This window comes from Camarhynchus parvulus, chromosome 12, assembly GCF_901933205.1.
Source record: "Camarhynchus parvulus chromosome 12, STF_HiC, whole genome shotgun sequence".
Classification (NCBI taxonomy): Eukaryota; Metazoa; Chordata; class Aves; order Passeriformes; family Thraupidae; genus Camarhynchus; species Camarhynchus parvulus.
Window position 1 is genome coordinate 3,594,747 of NC_044582.1, and position 20,395 is coordinate 3,615,141.

The 20,395-nt window shown below is 45.2% G+C and overlaps 1 protein-coding gene across 3 annotated transcripts in view; it reads left to right on the plus strand.

Annotated features, from left to right (window-relative positions):
• Positions 1-20,395, plus strand: part of RBM6 (RNA binding motif protein 6) — a 57,567-nt gene that overhangs the window by 16,855 nt on the left and 20,317 nt on the right. For all 3 annotated transcript variants that reach the window (XM_030956624.1, XM_030956626.1, XM_030956625.1), the window contains exon 6: positions 5,232-5,305. In XM_030956624.1, coding sequence (XP_030812484.1) covers positions 5,232-5,305 — 74 coding nt within the window. The remainder of the gene's footprint in view (positions 1-5,231; positions 5,306-20,395) is intronic.

The window sequence follows — 20,395 nt, forward strand, 5'->3', positions numbered from 1 at the left end:
CTACATCTGCATCTTTCCTTGGAGGAAACAGGCAAATCTTGTGCGTGGGGTCATGGGCACATTGCCAGAATCTCCCACTCATGAGGTAGATCTTCCTTTCAATCACAGAATGGCAGATTCTCTGAGAACAGGGTGCACAATCCCTGTCTCCATTACCTGAGCTCCCCAAAGGTCAGTGTGTGAGACCACAGATTCCTTCAGGGATGTAGAAGTCCTTCATAGTCACTCCATGCTTTATGCTGTAGCTGCCCTTGAAGCAATAGAACTTTCTTCTCTAGCATGGGTGAAACTCTGCAGAGTGTTTCCTCAGCTGCACCCTGCTCTGCCAAGCTGTCTCTGGAGGGAGCAAGCAGCAAGAATCTCCTGCTTCAGCTACTGGCCATGGCTCTGCTTTAATGTGCCATCTCTCTGAATCCCAGAAGTCTCCAGAACTGCAAATGCTTTTCTTCTGTGGTAGTTCTGCCATATCCTAGGGGAAAAAACACAAGTCAAGTGCTGTAGTGATGGAAGCTCTCTGCCTAGGAGACTGCATTGCATCCATCTGCCCTGAGGCTGCTTGTCCCCACCTGGCAGGTGCAGGGACCTCCACCACGCTGGCAGGTGGCCCAGCTGCCCAGGTTAGTGTAGTGTCCTTTGGTGAGCTGTTCCATGGACTTACTTTAATGGGAAACCTCTTCTTGTCCCAGAGGAGAAGGAACATTTTTGTGTTGTCCCTGGGCAGCTGGGGGTTTATCACAGTTGTTTTTGCAAAGGTGGGTGATGGCTCCTCATGGATGTGAGGTGACCTAATGCCCTCAGCTTGCTGGGGCTGTGCAGGAGCAGGACTGACTGCACTCATTCCTAGGATCAAGAAGCTGGATTGCCTCTTGGATTGTCTGCCTTTGTCATGTTGCCATCCTGCCTTCTTTCCAAAACTGTCTTTGCTTTGGCACAGACAGGGCTGCTGTCACTACAGGATCTTTCCATTTGGTCTTCTAAAACTCCAGAGATATTTTTTTTGTCTTCACACTGCTTACAGCCCTTATGAGAACAACATTATGGTTTTCCTTTATTTAGATCTTTGATATAACAAACTATGGTGAAGTAACACATTACTATGTGTCAGTTGTTCAGTAGAAACTATGTCTGTATAGAGACAAGACTTATTTTAAATCTCAAGTCTTTGATCTCTATATCTGAAGCCAAAGAACAGTAATTTTAAGGCAGGCTTTCAGGATTTTTAGCCAAACTATTGCATGCTAGCAGGGACCCTCCATTTGCTGTCAAAATTCACTTTGCTAAGACACGTCTGTTTCAGAGGCAGAATGTTCCTTATTCCAGTGCTCACAGAGCAGCTTCCTGGAGCTCTAAATGTGTCCCTACTCCTAAGTATTAAGCGTTTGTGCCATTTTCAGTGCAGAAGACAGCCGAGCATGCTTTGGGAGCATCCGTAAAGGATTGTGTATACATAGAAGCACTTAAGGGAAAGCAGAAGTCCTCTGCAATCTATGTGCACCCTCTCCTTGCATTCTGATTTCATCTGTCGTACACAGCCTGTGGTACTGTAGACTTGCACAGCTGAAAGGAAGTAGCTAAATAAGGTACAAGAGTCCTTTTACGCAGTTGACCTAAAACATAGGGGGAGATGAGGACATGAGTGTTTAATGGCTGTGCTAGGGCCAAAATCTGGGCAAGTTCAAGTGTTCCTGTTGGAAAAATCATTTGGACAGTGTAGCTGTGCTGCAGCGTGCTCAGAGATTGTGTGGGGAAAATACCACACAAGGATTTCTTTCCTTTTTGACAGAGTTTATGTTGATCATATATACTTCTGCAAATCATTACTCCATTCTAATTTCTTGTGCATCCTGAAACTGTAGTATTGTACTGATCAATAGGTGACAAGGCCAGGATTTATATCTTCATGTGAAACCTTGCCTGTGAAGTTAGGCCTCTTTGAGTCAAAAACCGCACACTGTTCTTCAGCCGTGGTTTTGCTTTGCTGGTTTGATTGCTTTGGTTTTACTTCTCTGGCCTGAAGAATACCAGAGGGTATTCTCCAAGAACTCTCAGTCACAGGGGAGCACTGCTTACCTTGGGATGCCTATGCAACTAGTTCCTGCCATTAGGGCCTGGCCCTGTTCCTCCATCAAAATCCCATGCCCTGCTTCTGGTAACAGCACCTAAATTATTGGCCTTCTGACAGGCAAACTCTGTGAAGGCTTCGGAAACAAAAATATCCAAGCTCAGCAGCTGCTACACAGAGCTGAACCAGCCCTATGGAGGAGGCACGGAAGAGGCACAACAGTTGGTGGCAGGAGTCTCTGTAGTTGGTCCTCCTTAAGAACCAGCCTTGAGCCCCATGGTTTTGTTTCAAGTGTTGTCCTCTGGGTAATGTGATTGTTGCAGATGGTGGAAAAATCAGCAGCCATTGCTTTTTGAAGGTGTGGTACTGTTGTTCCACAGGCTTCCATTTCAGTTGCCTCCCTGCCATGGCCTAAAATGGAAGGATGCTGTGGAGGAGCTGGGGGCAGGGGGGCAGAGCAGGGGTGGCGTGCCGCCCAGGGCTGATGTTACTCTGTAGTTCTCACATCCTGTGTGTGCTTGTCAGATCCATGCAAAGCTCTGGATCTGGAGGAGGGGAAAAGTGTCAAGCCCCCACACATCTTCAGCAGTGGTTTTCAGCAAGTGGCTCCAGGCTGCTCTCTTCTTGCATCACCACTTCGGTGCTGTCTGTGCAAGGACAGCTCGTAGTGAATTGCAGAACGCTGCGTCCCTCTGCGAGCCGACCACAAGAGCTGAACGTCTGGCCTGGAGCTGCATTTTGGCAGGATATGGGGCCCATGGTTATTGTTTTTGTACATGTTATTGCTGCTATGTTTGTGAGTTCGGTGGGGGAGAGCAGAGGAGGGGAAAGTGCAGAAGGAGAAATGTGCTGGGCTTCCCCTTAACTGTCTCCATGTAATGCTTGGAATGATCCTCTGGCATACATTCCTCCAAGCGTCTGAGCTTTTGTGTCTCTGTATAACATTCAGCCTTGCACTCTCAGTTGTGTCATGCTGGATTAAATCCATGTCTAAACTACTCATTCCCTTCATGAGGACTGGGATGTAAATGTCCTCTTATTGCAGAGCAAATAGAGTGAAAACTTCTGCAATCTTGCTTTGTGTTTCTCATGAGGTCTCCTACACATAGAAGTAAGATAGTGCTCTGATCTTGCCTTGCTGATTACAGCAAGCTTTCAAAAATCCTCTCTGAAGGGGAACCAGGAGCCTTATGGGCTGACAAATATCATTCATGCAGCCCTTCTCTAAACAGAAGGGAAAGAAGCGACTCGAGAATTCTGGATTTGAGTAAGGCTTTAAAATGTGCCACGTGAGGCTGCACACTGTGCAGGGAGTAGCAGAGGTGACTGCCTGGAATGCAGAGCAGTCTCCCAGCAAGGGGCAGCACCGCTTCTGGAGAGCAGCTGCCTTCTGCAGAGGAGAACTCCTTCATTTTCAAAATGTGATCCGGTGTGGCTGTACTGCAGAGCAGAATGGATGCTGTGGGAACAGCTGAATCAATTTGGTTCTGTCAATTCTGCCAGCTGAAACCACACCTCTAGTTCCAGGTGCCCACTTGATGTACGAGTGTCAAGTGCCTTTAGCTGCCTTCCACCACAGATGTTGTGCTGCTGGACTGCATCTTCCACTGAGCTGAACAGCACACAGATTGATAAATTTCCATTTAGCATAATTATATTGACTAAAATAATATGGGAAAGGGGAATAAATTCCTCTATGAGGTGGAAGAGGTGCTAGATTCAAATTGGAGTCTTGTTAATAGAGGCAAAGGTACAAAGTCAGGATTGTGTTGTTAGAACAGCATACAGAGTTCCCAGAATAAAAAAAATCTTAAAAAAATCAGTAGGGCTTGATGATGAAATAATTTTGTGTGGTCTGGTCTTTGATGTGGTAAAGTACAAAGATGATAAAGTGAGAGGGAAGGAAAAACTAGAGAGTGCAGCAAATGTTCTTAGGCAGAGGCTTGAGGGAGATGGGGACTGTTTCCCAGGAGGCTGGAATGCCTTCCCTGAGAGAAGCATGCATGGAATTACCTTTTCGTGGAAGGTGAGGGGCTCATGCAGTAGGAACCAGATACACACCTGGGCTGAAAATACTGGAGTTGAGATGTACATCTTTAGTAGAAGGGAAGACGAACTCCTCACCAGGACAGCTAGGTGCCTGAAGTGGCACAAATCACTTGCAGACCAGCCTTCCTCTCATTCCAAACCAGCTAAAAGAGCAGCAGGAGGAGGGAGCCAAGCCCTCTCACTCCTTATGCCCATGTGGGATCAACTCTGCCCATGATCATCTGGAAAGTGCTGTTTTGGAGTGTGGTGGCCTTGACATGTGAGGGGTGAGGTTGTGACTTTAGGTTGTTCCTCAGCATTCCGGTTCTTGGAGGTAGTTTCAACATCAGGGATGGATCTTGAGTTGGTCTTAGATTCTGTGGTGTTCACCCTGCACTTTGGGACGTAATACTTCAGTGCAGGTAGCTGGAGTACACAGTTAAATCAGTGGATCCCTTCTGCAGTGACGGAGATGGCAGCTTTCCAAGGAGTGAGAAGAGTAAAGGCTCTATAGTTTCTTGAATCTAAAGTTAAAGCTCCCACACCCTCTTATGTGTGCAGTGATATCTATACCAAAATGAGAAAGTTGGAGTTCTCGTTCCTGCTCAGCTGCACTTTTTCATAATGCAAGGGATTGGACTTCAAAAAGTAAGCAGGTGTTGAAAGAAAAATAGCAAAGGCAAAGGAATTGTGTTAGTTCTTTCTGAAATATTGCCCAATTATAATGCAGGCTATTCGTGTAAAATATATCTGCAGTAAGGTACTTGGAAATGATTTATCAACACTTACTTTGGAGAGTGCTGCCTCCAAGGTAGCACAACATGTGAAACTGGCAATGGAAAGTCACTATGACTTAGAAAAAACCAACAGCAAAGCAATTATTTCTTGCCCTAAGAAAGGGTGTGACTGTCACTGGGTTGTGTAAGGGAAAGTGGAAACACTACTATTAATGTTCATGGTAAACTGCACAGTTAATCATCATCCAGCTAGTCCCTGGTTTCTTTCTTTTTCATTCTGAGGTAGAGGGGTGGTGGTTAGAGGGCTTGTCATTGGAGGGAAAGGGAAATTGATGATTTAATGTGGCTTTCTGTATGACAAGGCACTAACATGACTCCCGTCTGTATTTAAATGCTGTCCCCAGGTTACGACTATGGCTATGTCTGCGTGGAGTTTTCACTCTTGGAAGAGGCCATCGGATGCATGGAAGCCAACCAGGTTGCTTTACAATTCGGTCAATGCTGCTAGAAGATTTTAAATTTTTTTTTTTGGTGGGGTGGTGGAAAGCCAATGAGGTTTTTGTGAAGGAAGATCTGTTCTTGTATAATACACAACAGTGCGGTTTAAATGTTGTTGTTGTTACCAGAATCTTGTATCAGGCTTAGAAATACCAGCAGGAAAGAGCTGCTGGACAGCAAGTGGTCTGCCCTCCTCCCTGGTGTGTGTCAGCACGCTGGCTCAGTCAGAGGCTGGTGGCTGACAGACTCCTACTGCAGGTTTTGACCCTGCTGTTTTTGTGCTCACTGGAATGCAGTTGGGAAGAGCTGTGCTGGCAGTAAACGCTTCCCCCGGCTGTTGGTGCACACACACACACACACACACACACACATGTGACTCTAGGTGCATACCCTCGTGTGCAGCTCTGAGTCAGCTGTGACTTGAGTGCTCCGCTTTGCCATATGCCTTATGTGTGGGAGAGATGCTTCATTGTGCATCTCCCCCATATCTATCCTGTCCTTTAGCAACCCGGAGCTGCAGACACAAGGACTACCCTCATGTGCAGTTGAGCCTGGTAAACCTGAATATTTCCTGTCCTTGAAAGGACAAAATTACTGAAATTCACAGTAACTATTCAAGAGGGGCCTTTACTCTGACCTGGTATTTCAAACTAGAGTTGTTTTCTCCTATACAAGAGTGAGATGCATAAAATTTGTTAGATAGAACATAGATTCCCATCTCATACTGCCCTCCTTATGCCTTGAAACTGCAAATGATGGATCCCTCAACAGAGCCAACTTCTGATCCCCCTTTCTTCACCATATCCCTTAAGTCTCCTCTTTGCTGCTTTCTTCCTCCTAATTTGCCTGAGTAAGGATCCATATCAATTATCTTAAGCCTTTTTACCTGAATCCTGGGTCTTGCTGTCATGGGAGGAGAGTTATGAGTCAGATTCAGAGCTGTGCATCTGCAAAAATGTACTTACAGTTAATGAGTCTTCACAGCTGGGGTTTCAAAGGTCCCACTAAGCGCTTGCATTTGCCTCTATTTTCAGTTACAGAGGTATTGCAACTTACAAAAATGTTTTACAGAAATAATTCTGTTGCTGGGAAAGAGCCTGGCACATTCCCACCGAGGTGGTGGTGAGGAGCAGAGAGAGAGAAGGCTCCAGAATTAATTATTATTTTTACCATCAGTGACAACTTTTATTTTCCCTTCAGTGTTTCTACAATTCCCAATTTATTTTGTTGTCACTGGGGAATCTATAATTATAGATGACACTGCTTTTAACCGAATGCCTCTCCATATTCTCTCCACCATTCTGCTCATATGAAATAACTTCCTATGCAAAAGCAGTTCCCAAGTATCTGGGAATTTGGAAATCCCTCTTTTTCTGATTGTTGATACCTGCTCTGCCCTTTCTCCCATTTGCAGTATATAGAATTGGGCAGATGTTCTAACTTGATCAGGTTTGGTCCATTGCCACAGCAGAGAAGCCTGTAGGCACCAATCCTTAAACTGAACTGAGTGCCTGCAGGTGCCCAGTAAGTCACTGCCCACACATGCATGGGAAGAAACTCTGGCTGGTGTTGCACTGCTGCTTACACTGACCTCCCCAGCATCAGTTAGAGCAGCCATTCAGGCTGGGGAATGCTTTCCTTAACTGCTAATGACAGGAGTTGAGGTCCCAGCCTTGGACATCTGGGATGTGCTAAAAACAGACAGGGTATGAAAGTCTTCCAGTTTTCTTCCTGCTACCTGGTTCTGTGTGTGTGCAGATGAATGCTGAAACATGGAGTGCTTGGAAGGGATCATTTCCCAAGCTTCCATATGCCAATCTTCATCATGTTTTAGTAGACTTACAGGTGTTAGTAATTAGACAAGTTGGAAATGTGGGGTTTGGAATGACCCAAGCTACATGCATTTGGTCAGGAGAGCTGTAATTTCTGGATTGCCCCACATAGGTTAACTTGACTAATCTGCTTTTGATTGAGCATGCAAAAGAGCCCTTCTAATTACCTAAATAAAAAAAACAAACCTGGCAGTATTTGTACCTGACATACTGCAAAGGAAATAGGTGACTTTAAAATTCTCAGTAAGAGACAAATAGAGATCTTCAGAAAGGGAGTTATGAGTGGTCCCTAGAGAATAGATATTCCACTTGAATGACTTCCAGGGTAGAGTTGCAAGATCATCTCCTTAGACGGAGTGTCTGCATTTTTGCAAGCTGCAAAACCAAAAATCTGTGTTAGCTAAGACGCAGATTCTTTGATAGTTCAGTTATTTTCAGAAGGTTATCAACTGTCCCTGTCAAATTCAGTCGCTTGTGAGAGCATAAATAGCAAGTGACATGCTGGTCCCTCACTAGTCAACCTGCCTCTTTCTCAGGCATCTAGAGGCTGGGAATAAATAGCTTGTGCAAAACCAACATTTTTGATGCTGTTTAATGCCTGAAGAACAATTTGCTACATCTCTATACTGTATCATTCTGTTATTGTGAAATCCTTTTGTTTTACTCAACACACACCAGCACCCACTTAAGATCATTGCCAGACTTGCAAACTACAGATTTACCAGGTTCAACTCCCTCCATTCAGTAAATCTTAGCATGTATATGTGACTGCTGAGATTTGAGGGGGCTTTTCTGTTACATACATTGTGATAAGGAAACACCCATATTCTGTGTTGCCCTGATTTTGCAGGAGAGTTTCATTCCATGTGTATTAACTGCCTCAGCTAAAGTAATGACAACAGATGCCTTATTAATTGCTTTGACTCGTTGATTGTTGCATTGGCAACTTATTCCAGTGCCAAGGTCCCACCTAATATGCATGGAAGGTTCTGGATTGCTGTTATTCCCAGCGTGGAGGTGCTGGGCACAGGGCTGGATGAGTGAGGTGCCAGGTGCTGCCTCTCCCAGTGGCTTAGTGGGGGCTGTGCCCTGGCAGGGCAGATGAGCTGTTGATTTGTTGTGCAGAGCCTAGATCCAGCCCTTATAGCAGCCTCATGGTTGGTGATGCTCCTGGTGGCCTTTTGTTTCACGGTGGCTGTCACTAGAGTTGTGTGAGACCTTTTCTGTCTGTGATAAGCTGCTTTTCTGTTGGGGAGAAAGTTATTTTGAGTGGAAAATGGAGGTTTCTGTCTGCTAAGTCACACGATTTCTCCTAAATAATTTTCCTTCCCATATTCTCATTTTTGAAAGGGTGGGATGTGGCATTTGGCGTTTCTTTGGCGTGGCCCCTGGTGTGGTAGTGTTCCTGCCTGAGGGCACCAGGTTGGCTTCTTGGAAGCAGCTTTGGGAATACATCCCATGGCTGCACTTGGCCATAGGCATGGGATCTTTTTGCATTCCTCCTTCATGTGTAGAAAAGAACAGACATAACAAGCATGTTACTTGGTGTGAGAAAATCAGGTGGGAAATGAAGTACCCTTTGTACTATTGTGTGTCATAAAGGCAGGGGACACAGAAATGGAAGGAGCTTGTCTCTGCTGCTTGCATATTTTAATTCTCTGAGTGTTTTCACTGAAATGGAATTGGTTGTTATATATATGGAAGCAAGAGGGGTTTTTTTTGAGCTCAGGAGCAAATGGTTTGTCTCATCTGACTGTAGTATTGTCTGCAAATCCACTCAGGCCTCAAACTTAGCAACACTGGCTGCATGAATATTTCCTAGCTTGTTGCTAGTAACTAACAACTTTGTAATCCTTTCCTCCTGTTTCTTAAGAAAGAGGGCAAGAGGTGAGCTATAGCATGGACTTTTAAAAATGCATACACTGTACATTATTGTGCAGGTCTCCAGGCGTGTGCTGGAGTGCTTGTTCAAGACTTCCTCTTGTGCCTTCCTGCACTGAGGCTGGTACTTGTCAGAGCAGTGTCTCTGCAGTGCTGTCGTGGTTCAGCTTGCTGAGCACACCAATGTCTCCACTCCCTGCTTGTTTTTTACTGGAGAGAGTAAGAGGGATTCTTACTGGATTTGGTGGGTGCTCACTCGAGCATGTCCCACTCCTGTGCAACTAGAAACATCAACTGTGTGTTTCTCCTGCTCTGAGCCTATTTTCCTGTATCCATTCACTGCAGGGCCTTTCTGTATTCTGTGTGAACAGAGCTTCTGGTGCAGATCATATTTCACAGGCTTTTCACTGTAGCTCTTGGTGTTAAAATCCGCAAGATGCTGTGACAAGCAGGCAAAGCTTAGGACTTTCTGTCCTGAAAACATTTGCAGTAACAAGCCACAACTCTGTGTGGCTTCCCAATTAAATAAGGAAGGAGCATGTGCTTATCCTGAGAATGGAACTTCTCCTCTTACCTGTAACCCTGGGGTATTTATGGAAGCCTGTGGTACAGGGAGTGTGTTGCAATTTGTAAAAGAAAATGTGTGTCCAAGCATCTAAACTAATTGCTTTCCTTTTGGTAGAATGGGCCTAATTGTGGAGTGTGGAATTTTTTTTTCTAAAATCTGCCAGGTTCCCCCTGTAATGGAAGATGACACCTGACTCAAATGCATTTTCACGGGCTGTCTGCTATCCATCATTTATTCACTTGACAATGTTACTCTGTCTCTTTAGCTTTAACCTGCAGTTGAGGGTGGTGGTGGCATGTCCACAAATACACTGAAATCCATTTGTGTGTTAGGCTAAGGGTGCTGGAGATGGCTTTGCTTTTGATCTGTTCTCCTCAGATCCACAGGTGGCATTATATTCTGCTTTTCTTGTTGCGTATCAGGCGTGTGGATTTTGGTCAGGTTGTGTCATTAGCACACCTCCTTTTCGCCTCCTCTCCCTCACCCCCACGAAGCCTGTCCTGCTTTTGATTGTGGATTTCTAGAATCTGCTTTTGGAGTCTTCCACTTTGAGTGAGGGAAAGGCTTGTATACCTAGGCAGCTTCTTCTGTAAACATCCTAATGGTTTGGGAAACATGCACATTGTGGAGGAATTTTTATGAGCCACCTGACCTATATGGAAAGTTCTCTCCACAGGCGAGTGGATGAGTGGATTTCCAGGCAGCAGAGCTGATTTGGGTTTTTTTGTATCTGATTCAGTGTGTGACCTTGTCACGAGTTCACCCTGGGCTTACATCACAGAGGCTTGACATGTTGAGTCAATCATTTTTTCATTCCCTCTCGTGTCTCACTAATCACTGCATTGTACCAGCATTTAACTGGAGTTGTCAGCTTTGGAGATGAGTATGGAAGCCTGCAGTGGGGAGCTCCTGCAGCTGGGCAGACACTTGACTGTGAATAAGCAGTTGGATCTGCCTGCAGTGACCTGTGACAGGGCTGGGTGCGTGGGTGTCCATGTGTGTATCCTGCAATGAAGCTGTGATAAAGGCACTGCCTGTTTGGAAGGAGTGGCTTAATCTCTGTATGCTGCAGAGACCTTCCATGTGCAGAGAAGGGTGGCTTTTGTTGTAAAATGTAACTGCCAAAAAGTACCAAAAATATTTCTCTGGACCTTTTTCTCTTCTGTCTTCTCAACATCTTCTGTCATCTCAGCTCTCCAAGCCGTGTGAATCCTCTTAGTCCCTCTTCCTTTGGCACAGAAGGTTGTAAGAGATCTTCTGCCAGAGACTTCACACACTATTCCTTTCAGCCAATAGTAGCTTCCCATCAATGTGTTTTCTCCAGCCCTTCCCAGATAAAAAAACTACAACCTCCTTCTTGGCAGCTCTGTCCTGCCTTGCCTCAAGAAGCAAACCATGCTATCCAATGTGTTTTAAAATAAGTTCACTTTTCACTAGAAGAGTTGTGAAGCTGCATCTTCCTGCTCTACTTGTGTGATTCCCAGCTTGCCATGTCCCTCCACCTCCCTGCTCGTATTCCAAAATCCTGTCCTCCTTTTTCTTCAGCCTCACCTTACCCATGTGGTGGGGACTGTGTGTGTTTGCTGCTGCTGAACTGCTGCTCTGCAATGGGATTGTCCCAGAGGACAGCTTCTGGGTGAGCTGGCTGGGGCATGCAGCACATGCTTGAGTGGGACTTCCTCAGTATCTCTGATTGCTGCTGGGGATGTGTGGCCCAGCAGGGTTATCTCAGGACTCAAATATTGCTGTATATTACAGAATTATCTATTCTCTGTGCTGAGGTTGGCTTGGGCTGCTATATAAATAGGTTGTTTCACATAAAGCATCACTCCCTACCCTTCTCTAAAATGAAAATGCTCTCCCTCCTGGCCCCTGCATTTCTGTTCTGGTGATTGGATCTGTTGGAATTTTTTGCCCATTGACATGAACAAATCTGTGTGATGGTGTAACTCAGAAATAACCATTCTTTTCCAATAGATTATAAATGCCTTGGTAATCAAGTTGTTCTCTGTTGGATTAGATGTTGTGTTTACAATGCCAGGAGCTGGAGAGAATAATTGTGATTTCCTGAAATTTGTTTCAATAACTTGATCTGTGTGTAATTGACAAGACAGGTGTCCAGTCCTCTCTGGTTGATTGGCTGTGTGATCTGATATATCAATACTTGTGCTGCATCACTCTCAGCTGCTGGGCAGGAAAAGGTTGGATATTCCCTGCCCTGGTGGCTCAGGGTGAGGAACCACTGTGGGACAGCTGAACCTCTGGTCATGCCCAGCACTGATGTTGTAGAAATGGGGATACTTGAAAGCTTCTGCTTGTGCATGCAAAGTGCAGTGTGTACCATGGGTCAGTCTGCCTCTGCCCCTTCCATAGGGCTAAAGTTGTGTTGTAGAGGACTCATTGGCAGAGCATTCCCTAAGAAATTGCTTTAGTTTGGTCATTTTCAGTATACAGAGCATTTTCCTGACTGATGAGGCATCTGGAACACTCATCCTTTGAATTCATTTCTAGGTGAGATCTTGCCTTGAGCTAGGAAAGATTTGAAGTAATCTTTGGATGCATGGGCAGGATACAGATGGCACCCTGTCTCTGTAGCTGTCAGGTCCTCTCCTCCTAATGTGTTAATGGAATAATTGTGTGCCAGTGGGGAAATCTTAGTCATAGATTATGCTGTGTATGCTACCTATAGGTGCAGTTTCACCTTAAAACAGAGCCATGGTTTACTGCTGGCTGCTCTTTCTCACAGACTGTATGTTTTTTAATTAAGTTTGCATTCATCATTAGTTGATTTTCTGTGAAGATCTGTAGAAACTTTAAATATATCACTGTGTAACCAATTGGAAGGCATGTGCCTTGTAGCCTCAGAGTGCTTCAAAGGAACAAGGTAAATCAGGTGTAGGACAGACTGTGTGGTGCTGCAGTTGATAGATTGTGTATATGGTCAGAAGGGGATTTTGGATTAGGATGTAAAATCCCTAGATCAAGCTCCTATATGAAAGTAGTAGGACTCATGCCACTAATTTGCTTTGATGCTTTTGAAGCCATCCTCTAAGTAAGCTGGTGACTAACCAAGCTGCAGCTGCGCTCTCAGAAATTCCCTCTGTACTCTTAGAAGTGGACGGTGCTGATGATACCCCTGAAGAGTCTTAAGGGACATGAGCAGGCAGTGAGAGGGAAATGTCTGGATTGGTTCAGTCATGAATCAGGACATCCCAGTGAATGCACCACAGCTTTCATTTCCAGAGTGAGACCATTTCCTATCACGGTTTTGCCATAATGGTTTGCACAGGACCCGTCACTGAGAACGAGGTGACAGAAATTGTTGGGCTGAGTCCAGTGAGTCCTCAGCCTAATTCCAGCAATGTCGAGGGGAGCACCAGATATGTTTTACAAGCATATGAGCCAGATTATAAAGCTAGGACTCCATCTGGACTGTTTTGATAAGTGGGAGCACACCAAAATGTTGCAGTTTTCATTTGATGAGTCGTTGTTGTGAGCTTCAGCCTCAGAACTGTTCGTTCATGCTTTTGTGCTATCTTAGCAGCGATTGCTTTTCCATTATTTGATGCACTGCTGGTGTTGGATTGCTGGAACAGGAAGGTAAAATGTTGACTCCAGAGGTGGAAAAAAATGTTGAACTGCACGCTTCCTGGGGTTAAGGAAGAAGGCAGAACCACTGTTTCCTTCTCTTCAAAGAAATGGTCTGCCTGCCCTTCTGTAGAAATCATGTATGCTTTTGTGCATCTAGGGTTTTGATCGTGAGAGAGAGCTGGAATTCCCTTCAGATGTGGATTTTAGTCTGTTTTCTTCCCAGCTGAGTTTGCAGAGGACCTTTTCAATTTAAATAATGGAAGTTTGGCTGTCTGGAATTGGGGTTCATTCCAAAGGAATACATTGTATTTTGCTGTTTTCTGTTCGGGTTGTGAGACTCATGCAAGTAAAATATTAAATTCAGATTCAAGTTTGAAGATGGAAGATCAAAGCTCTGGTAGTCAGCAACTTTTATTTGTGAATTTCTGTTTCCATTTGACTGTAACTGGGTTGTTAATGTTCTTGTCTAGAAATGAAATTATTATAGTGGAAAATGGGGGCGGCACGCCTAAATGGGCTATTGTGTCATTATCCATCAATCACAGGCAACAAGGAAACAGGTATTTAACACAGGAGGACACAGAGTTATTATCCACCCCATTCCCCTGCAAGCCACAGGGCACCTTCTAGGCTCTTATTAAAGCTTTAATACCTACAGAGAGCACAAGAAACACTGTGTGCTGCAAGATCAGAGATCAGGAGTTTTGCTGTCATTCTGCATCTGTGCAGGACCAGGAAGCACAGGAGGGGGAAGAGCAATGAGAGTGCTGGCAGGCAAAATCCCTCTGCACTGCTGAGGAAAGGCACCAACTTCCCCAGTCCTCTCACATGAGGGGGAGAATTTCTTCTTCCATCATATCAGGGAATCTGTGAATGGGACAGCCACTGACAGGTCCTCAGTAGCACTGTGTGACCAACTTACTGAATCCTGGCTACAATTGCTGCCAGAAGAGGGTTGTGTGGGAAAATCTTGGAGCCGTTTTGTACAAGGAGACGTAGGACGGAGGTGGAAAGTTCTTCCTGGCTTCTGCAGAACAAAAGCTATCAGATGTAAAGGAGCAATCTGCCTGAAGGTTTATTTTGTGGTGCTGTTGCACTATGTGTATGTGTTGACAGCTACCAGATGTTGCATCCAACAACATGCCTCCTGCATCTCCATCTCTTCAGGCCACCTATAAGTTCAGTTAGTTATGCCTTCCACAGGATGAACAAACAGCTTCTGAAGGACAGGGGTCTAAAATCAAGTCTGTCATGTAAGGAATTACATTTTTAATAAGGGTCAAAGCAATAAAGCTGTAAACATAAGATATAAGTACTTAAAACTCTGAAACTGTCTTTAGAATAAGAGAACGAAAGTAATTTTCTCCCGTTTTCATAGACAACAGGGGAAATCTTCATTTTTTGTGATGTACAGTCCATGTCTAACAAGGAAATTAGCAATATTCAGATGGGCTTCATGAACCAGATTTGAGCCAGGATGGCATTTAAAGCCCAAGCAAACATTTGATGTACTTTTCCATCAAGGATCTCAGGAGCAGAGTTAACAGAGAAAGTAATTTTAAGTCTTAAGAATCCCAAGATGTATTTTCATACACTTAATACCAGGTTGAGAAGTCTCACTAAGAAGCTTTCTCACGGTGCAAAGCTGTACATTAATGATATGATGACTAAGGTGTTTTACTGTTTATAGCCCTAAGGTTTTGAAAGCCTGAGTGATTCTTCCCAACCTGTGATATCACTGGAGAGGAGTGCTGAGGCGGTTTGGAATTTTTTTCCCTGACAAGCTGTTGTTCTGGGCCTGGTTCATGTGAAAGTGGTGTGTCCACTGCCACTGCTGCTTCTTCTGTCCTTTCCATTAACTCAGCTCATCTCTTTTTCTTCCTTCCAGTGTGTACTGGGCACATCACTAAATGTAAGAAGTGAATTCCAGAAAGTTTCACAGACCCCTCCTGATGACAGGCAAATAATTGATCCATCTGGCTCTAAGAGGAGCAGCTGAAAGCGTCAGCTCTCTGCTGCAGAGAGGTGAGCAGCGCACAGGGGCTGCAGGCAGTACCCTGTGCTTGGCTGCCCTCAGTCTGCGTGGGCCAATCTCTGTCCTGAGGCACCAGGTATTAAAGTCCCACAGGGGGTTCAAGTCACAATATCTGAGCCACACACTGCTGTGCAGCTTATGTGACAGTTTAAAGAGATGTCTGTGTATGCTGTTTCCCCTTCCCAATCCCTTAGGAATTCAGCCATGCTGAGGCACTTGTGGCACAACAGGGAACTGGTTTCTTTTCCTTCCTTGGTGTCAGGGTTATCAGAGGAGCTGCTGTCCTGCACACTCACCTCTCTGGATGGACTCTCCCAAAGAGCTGAGGTCAGCCACCAGAACCTGGAGAGTCCCTACTTCTGCACCCTGACAAGGCACTAAGTTCCTTTCTTCAGCAGTTCTGGGAACTGGCCAGGAAGGAATGATCTGAATTTACCTCTGGACTTTGTGCAGTGCAGTTGCCTGAATGAACCTCGTAAACCTCAGTGCCCTGAAAAAGGAAGAGGTGCTGGGTCCCATAGGGAACTGTGACACCCACTAGTGTTACATTGCACCCAGCCAAACTAGCAGGGAATAATAATTTCCCTCCAAAGGGCTTGGATAACTGCTTTCATGCTGTGTCAGGTTTCTTGGCAAATACTGAGCCAAGAGGTTAAAGCAGCTGTTTTCCAAATCAGCTCCTAAGAAGAGCTCTCAGGAGGCAGCATCTGCTCAGACACAGAAATCTGTACAGGTGCCAGCCTGAAGGTGGGCCAGCTGCCTTGATGTTCTGTCCAGGTGTGAGCATTAAGGATCTGGATATGGCTTTTGGACAGGCCACCTCAAGGTCACAATGATGTGCTGGGAGTCATCACTGGGATGACACAGGTAAGTGTTGCACTGCTGGTGGCAAATGGCAGGGCTCTTATCCTGAGGGAGGCAGTATCAGACACCCACTTTTGTCATTAACTGGGAATCCAGGAATATTGAGAAATGATGTCTGTAAGGATAAAACCCTCTTTTCTTCAGAGGTACTTCCTCTTCCCGGGGTTTTTGGGTCCTTTCCTTTCAGCAGAGAGACTGTCCTGCAGGGAGCTTGCCTTAGCACTGGCTGCAGAGAAGGCACTGCCAGGGAGAGCTCTGAGTGCCTAAGAGTGGAGTTTGGAGGTGTGTCTGGAGGAGCCTCTGGAGCACACCCTTCCCCATCACAGTTGGTGTGTTCTTAGCAAACATTTGCTGCTGCACAGAACACCCTGAGTTCTGTTCCCTGTGCAGGTATTGGAATTGGTGTGTAATCCCATAGGTACATGCTCCACTGGAAGAACATGTGTTGTTTGTGTGTGGGGTCTTCAAATGCTTAATTAAATTGTCTAGCAATAAATTTGCCTCTTTAAGGCAGAGCTTTCCAGCCTTTTTTTCCACCATGATTTTGCATTGGGATTGCTCTTTAGGGTTTTGATATTTGTGCTTCAGACCTATGATTAAGGTGCTGGGTGTTTCCTCATTGTTTTCCAGCTTCCTTATGGCCATTGCTAATTGTAAAGTATCCCTGAGGGAGGTGCACAGGAAGGTCCTGGACTGGATTAGTGCATTGTGCTAATGTGCTTAAGCTTTATATTGTTTAACAGTGAGATGGGATGAGATGACCTTTGAGGAAAAAGGTGACCATGTAAAAAAGAAATAGTGAGAAATATGTCCAGGCAGTAGAGCAGCATTTTGGAGAGAGGAGGGAAGTCCCTTTGTTGGGAGAGAAGGGGGTCTGTGAAGCAGCTGTTGTTCAAACATTGTCCATGCAGTAGCCCATGAAAAGTAAAGGAATATTGATGAGTCAGAGCCATGTGGATCCTTCCCTAGAGCCATCTGTGAATAATGATACTCAATATGCTAAATATTTAAATACTCTTAAGTGTTGATAGTTTAAGTATATTTTTCAAATAGAGGATTCAACCTGACTGATACTTTCCTGAGCATAAAAGTGAGTGTTTGACTTAGAATCATTGAGGTTGGAAAATACCTTTAAGATCAAGTCCAGCTGTTAAAGAAACTCACATGAATGGTCTCCTCCACTTACCTCATTATATGGCCTTAACCATCCATGCTTCTCTTTAGCTGTGGAGTGGAAGCACAGCCAGTAACACCAGAGCACAGAACTTGTCCCTCTTTGAGCTGTTGTCCCCTGATCCTCACTGTCTGGACTCTAGAAATCATCTTCTGACTCCTTCATGATGTAAAGGAAGGGCTTTCATTTTAAAATTTCCACTTTTTTCCCAGTGATCCTATAAGCTGATCTGCAAGGGTGCCCTCTTGGGAGGAGTGAGGGAAGCTGGAGGTTGGCATTAGCCAGGAGGAGATGCATTAGGGCCTTGAGTGGCATGTGAAAGTCCACTTGGCTTCACTGGATCAAAGAAAACTTTCAGACAGGTTGAAATCTACTTAGAGGGTGAAATGCAGCAACTATTCATATCACCTGCTTCCCAGAGCTGGCCCTTGAGCACGTGAGGTGCTGAGCACATTGTGTGTTCTCCCCAGCTGCGGCACATCGCTGTGATCCCTCCTGGAGCTGTAATTGGGAGCTTGCCTGTGCCCACCGTGCTGGTGCTCTCCGAGCAGGGCTGAGAGTGCTGACAAGCAAAGCAAATGCTGTGTTTAAAAGATAAGCACTTTGAGAGTCCTAACTTGGAACTGAATTGGAGTTCAAAATTCAAGCATTAAAATGTAGAGAGCTGGCATAGTCTGAAAAGCAATTTCTGTGTGTATTTGCGAAAAGGATATCAGTGGGGGGAGGTGAGCTGTAGAAAGATACTGGGACTTGCTTAAAAAGGGGATGGCTGGTATCCAGGGAATTTAGAAACCGTAGGAAGAAAACTGGAGGTGTCTCAGCAGGCTAGCTGGGGTGTCTGTGGAAATAAGATACTTAAAGGATGCAGACTGGCACCTTCTGCTGAAGGACAAATGGCCTGGATAACCAGGCAGGAGGAGGCCTGAGGAGGGAGCAAGTAGACATGGAAGCTTGTGGGGCAGGGGGGATGGTCCCAATGCTAGTGGGTAATGGGTTTTCAATAACAGAACCTTGAAAAAGAGGTACCAGGAGCTATCTGGGTTAAAATAATCCTTATATAGCATCTTAATCTGTTACATTTAGCTACGGAATGTTTAGGACTCTCTCAGTTATCTTCCTAATGCCTAGTTCTGTGTTAGTGCCAGTTTTGTTTAACATGCCCACCAGTGGTGTGCCTGAAGCAGTGTTCTGTCAGCTCAGGATGGATGGTGACAGCTTTGGGCTCTCACTCTCAGGCCTCCCCTGACCCTGAAGACCAGGAGCCCTGAGCATGCTGTGCTGGTTAGCCTTGGATCACTGTTGAAATAAATGCCTTGCTGCTAAATGCTTCAAGGTGATGCCATGTGCTCTTCAGCTCTGTAGCGTCTCTGATGCCCAAGAGCCAAATACCCTGCTCTTTGGGTGACCACTAACACAGTGTTTATGTTGTCAGTTGTCATCTCAGTGTTAGCCTTGATGGAAATCTGTAATAATAGTGCACAGCAAAGTGGTTTGGATCCATTTGGTGATGTAACAATTCCTCAGGGATCCACCACTTTTCAAACCATCCTTTTCCCCTGTATATCTTGGATCTTCTGCCTTGGCTGTCAGCCACTCAGCAGTAGAGTGCTGGATGCACTGCTAGATCAGGCCAATAAAAAGCAATCCCTGAGCTGCAACTGGTTTGAGAGCTCGAGAAGGAGGCTGAGAGCCTTGGGGAAAATCCCACTTCATGAGGAATTTGCTTGTAGTTACTTTTGCTGTAGGAAATGCCAGATTGCTGCAGTACCCTGCAGCAGCCTGGATTGCTCTTGTTTCTTCAGCTCCATGTCACGTTCCATTTTCTGACTGTTTAATTACAGATGGATTGTGGTTTGTGGGTTCACAGCTTTTCTCATCTGCTTTTTGTCAGAGGTAAGCACATGTACTGCCTGTTGCTCTGTGCAGTTGAGTCCCTTGTACAGCAGCTGCTGATGAGTTCAGGGATAAAAACTTGAGCATATGGAAAACGGGATGAGAAGCCAGTTTCTGTGGCTGAGATGATCATCTGAAATATATCCAGCTGGTCTCTTACCCTCCCAGGTGTTTTCCCTCTGCTTCATCCCAGGAAGGTGCTGCCTCCTCAATTCCATGAGCAGCTGGGGATAGTTAGGGAGACCTTTGGTGCTTGATCTCACCTGCCTGCCTAATTTGAAGGTGAATTCTGTCAGGGAGAGAACCCTGTGCTCTCCCTGCCAGCTCCCACTCAGCCTCTGCATGGTGCATGCCAGTGGAATAGGATGCCATTACATAACTTGCATTGTGTGGTGGTTGGGGGCTGTTAAATCTGCATTTCTAATTCATACTCAAATAGGAGCAGAACCTGAATGCATTCTGCTTTGCAGTTCCAATTAGATAACCTGGCTTGTGCTGTCAGCCCCTTGTCTCCTGTGCTATGCCATCCAGTGCATGTGGAGGCCAGGGCTGGAATATACCCTGAGGATGGCAAGAGCTTTTTATTCTGGGAAGTGCTGCTGGGACCAGGGGCATCCACTGCATTCCCAGACTGCCTCCTGGGGTAGTGTCTGAGCATTCCCAAGGCAATAAACACTTGTCATTAATCATTTTAAATAATTTTTAAATGACGGATGTATACTGATTTTTGAATAACCATCCTAATTATAGTAAATATGCAGAAGAGGGCTGAATTAACATCATGTAAACAAGGTTAGTGCTGGTATTTTAATGTGACTGCTTTACTGTGCTGCTCATAGGCATTCTTTTGTCATAATCTTCGTATGCAGCTTTTTATCTGTTTACAAATGGTATTTTCAGTTAATTTTTATCGTGTTGAACCACATAACCAGTCTTCCAGCTTGGTTATTACTCAGTGAGAAGGATACCTGAACCTTTCAGTTCATGGTACAGATATTTTCCATTCAATCAGACCACAAACAATATTAGGAAATAATTAGCTGACGTGGTGTTTGGTTTGTGCATGAGCCAGCTGCTAAAGGGGGTCTGAAGAATGGTTCACTTGTGGTGTAGGCACCTCCTGCGCTGCCTTGGGGTTATAGCCAAGAAGAAAAGTTTGGCTTAGTGATCCTTGTGGATTTGGGTGCTTGGTAGCTGAGCCTTGGTTCTGTTCCAGTATTGATGTGCACCAC